Genomic DNA, 2,922 nt, shown 5'->3' with positions numbered 1-2,922 from the left:
AGTTTAGAGCAGAGGTTCTCAACCTTCCTAATGCCGCGACCCTTTAATACAGTTCCTCATGTTGTGGTGACCCCCAATCATAAAATTATTTTCGTTGCTACTTCATAACTGTAATTTTGCTACTGTTATGAATCGTAATGTAAATATCTGATATGCAGGATGTATTTTCATGGTTACAAATTGAACATAATTAAAGCATAGTGATTAATCACAAAAACAATATGTAATTATATATGTGTTTTCCGATGGTCTTAGGTGACCCCGGTGAAAGGGTCGTTTGACCCCCAAAAGGGTTGCGACCCACAGGTTGAGAACTGCTGGTTTAGAGAAACATCTATGCGAGAAACTTGGATTGGCTGCTTCCTGCAAACCCCCTACCAGAGTGAGCCCCAAGCCCAGGCATGTGCCCACTGGGAATTGTACCGGCGAAGGGATGACACACCCAACCAACCGAGCCACACCGGCCAGGGCTCCAAGTATCTTTTAAAGCCATAGAAACCTTTAAAATGAAACCTTCAGCTACAACCCACGTTATAAAAACTGTCCTAATGCGATGGATGTGGTGGTGGTGATGCTCCTTTTGGCAGATTTGAAGCCTCTTCTGAGGTAGGGTTCAAACCTGCTCCCTGGTGAGCAGACAGCACTGTGGGGCTTTGCGCATTGACTGACATCGTCATCTGCCCTCATGGAGCCTCGGATACAAAGGCACAGGCCCCAGCAAACTGACGCGCTGGGGTGTGAGCAGAAATTCGAGTTAACTAGCTCAGGATTGGTCCGTCCTCTGAGGAGGAACCAAACAGCTTCCTGGGCCCTGGGAGGCAGTGCCCCCTCCCGCTGAGGGGAAGAGCCCGTCAGAATTAGGAGGTAGCAAGGCATGTTCCATAATGAGAATCTCTTCCCCTCCAGGCAAAAAAATTATAAATCTCCCAGGTATGTGGCAGTGTCATCTTTCATGACTCCTTGTCATCTGAGATATTCTGATTTTTCCCACAACTAGAACTTGAAAATATTCTGATTTAGGCTCCATCAGTCGGCATCACCCACAGGGAGGCAACAGGAAGGGAGCCTGAATTCCTCAGCTCCTGTCAGTCAGTACCTGCCCCTCACGTCAGACCTTGCTGAAGATCCACCGGGTTCCTGACAGCACTCCGGGTCCCTGTGGCTGGCACCACCCGGCCCAAATGGGGGAGATGGAAATCTGGGGTCCAGAAGGCCTTGCCTTCTCAGGGGCCTGGGTATTGTTAAAAAAATAACACACTAAAAAGAAAATGACCCCCCCTCCACACACACTGAAGATGTTTAATTTGCACACACTTTTGGCTTGTTCATGTTTTAAGGTGTATTTTTATTTACAAAGTGAGATGATGCATAACAAAGAGGAGATGCAGTTACAAACATATCTGCTCACTCCATTTTTCATGAAAAAGTATATAAATATATTACAGTAAATTCTATATAGTAAACATTAGACATTGATACAGTAAACATTTGCTACTTTTTCTATGCCAACACTACTGCCATTTAAAGCTTAAATACTGGTTTTAAGTATCCCCTATAAAATCACTACTTTATTAAAATACTGGGAAAGAACTTTTCTATAAACAAGATTGGTACATTAACAATAAGACTCAATGTAGCCTTGTAAGGAGGTCCACCATAATCAAATGCTGCCTCAATGGTCCCTAAGAGCTGCATTATCCAGTTAGTGTTAAAATTTTAAAAAATAATCATCATGGGTTAAAGCAGCTGTAAAAAATACAGCATTTCAACATTATTTACTGTTATGAAGAAAGCCTTTCTAAGGTAGAGGAGAACGAGCAACATGATATAGTGTGGACTTGCTGCCCTGTGGTCTCCGTTGTTAATGGATAACAGGAGCGTCTGCTGGGAGTTAAGGCGAGAACCGGAAAGGCACCCAGAAGGCTGCTCTTTTCGGGTCACTTCAGAGGCTGCGGCTGCTCTTTTTGTTCTTCTTCAGCTTGAAGACGTGTCAGGACATAAAGGATGACTTGGTAGCAGAAAATATATTGATCCTATGGGAGCGGGGAAAGAGAGAGAGACTTTAGATGCATACTGTGAATGTTTTATAAATATAGCTTCACCACTATTTGATGTTTGAGTAGTTTTGAAAATACAGAAAATATTTAATGTGAGAAGAAGGATGTAGAATTGTGCAGTGTCATAAAAATGATGAGAAACAGAAGCCAGATTGATAAAATGCGAAGGGAAGGGCCTTGTGGTGGGGGCAGGGATAGAAATGTCCCCGAGTGCTAACGGAAGCTGTCTCCGGTGGGTGGACTACTTCCATTTCTTGTGATTTGCTTTTATAATGAAAAAAAGAAAAAAGAAAAAAAAGAAAAACTTCCTCCAAAATTTCTTCTAGATTTATTGAATTCATCTTGATGTTTTGAAATGTCAAGAAACTAATACCAAGGAAGCTACATAAAATACTTTTCTTTAAATCAGTGGTTCTCAACTTTCCTAATGCTGTGACCCTTTAATATAGTTCCTCATGTTGTGGTGACCCCCAATTTCATTGTTACAAATTGAACATAATTAAAGCATAGTGACTAATCACAAAAACAATATGTAATTATATATGTGTTTTCCGATGGTCTTAGGCGACCCCTGTGAAAGTGTCGTTCGACCCCCAAAAGGGTCTCGACCCACAGGTTGAGAACCGCTGCTTTAAATATTTGGAACAGAAGAATATGGAAATCAATGTTTTCTGAATATTAACATTTTTGGTGAAATTATTCTCTATTAAGCTGATGGTGCGGGGGTTTGAGTTTTCTTATTTGACAAGGAATTAATGTGTCTGAAAATAAGCTGAACAATTCACAATATACTAAATGGAAAGTATCCTATCTAATAATAGACAAACATGGTAATTGACCGTACCTTTGCTACATTTCCCATTGG

The 2,922-nt window shown here is 41.4% G+C and overlaps 1 protein-coding gene across 7 annotated transcripts in view; it reads right to left on the bottom strand.

Moving 5' to 3' along the window:
* Positions 1-1,321: 1,321 nt before the first annotated feature.
* The window catches only part of PTPN13 (protein tyrosine phosphatase, non-receptor type 13), a 196,356-nt gene continuing 194,755 nt past the window's right edge, over positions 1,322-2,922 (bottom strand). For all 7 annotated transcript variants that reach the window (XM_014452047.2, XM_023750399.1, XM_023750398.1 and 4 more), the window contains one exon: positions 1,322-2,033. In XM_014452047.2, the coding sequence (XP_014307533.1) occupies positions 1,938-2,033 (96 nt within the window). In that variant the 3' untranslated portion in view covers positions 1,322-1,937. The remainder of the gene's footprint in view (positions 2,034-2,922) is intronic.

This window comes from Myotis lucifugus, unplaced genomic scaffold, assembly GCF_000147115.1.
Source record: "Myotis lucifugus unplaced genomic scaffold, Myoluc2.0 scaffold_12, whole genome shotgun sequence".
NCBI lineage: Eukaryota > Metazoa > Chordata > Mammalia > Chiroptera > Vespertilionidae > Myotis > Myotis lucifugus.
This window is presented reverse-complemented; position numbering and strand designations above follow the sequence as displayed.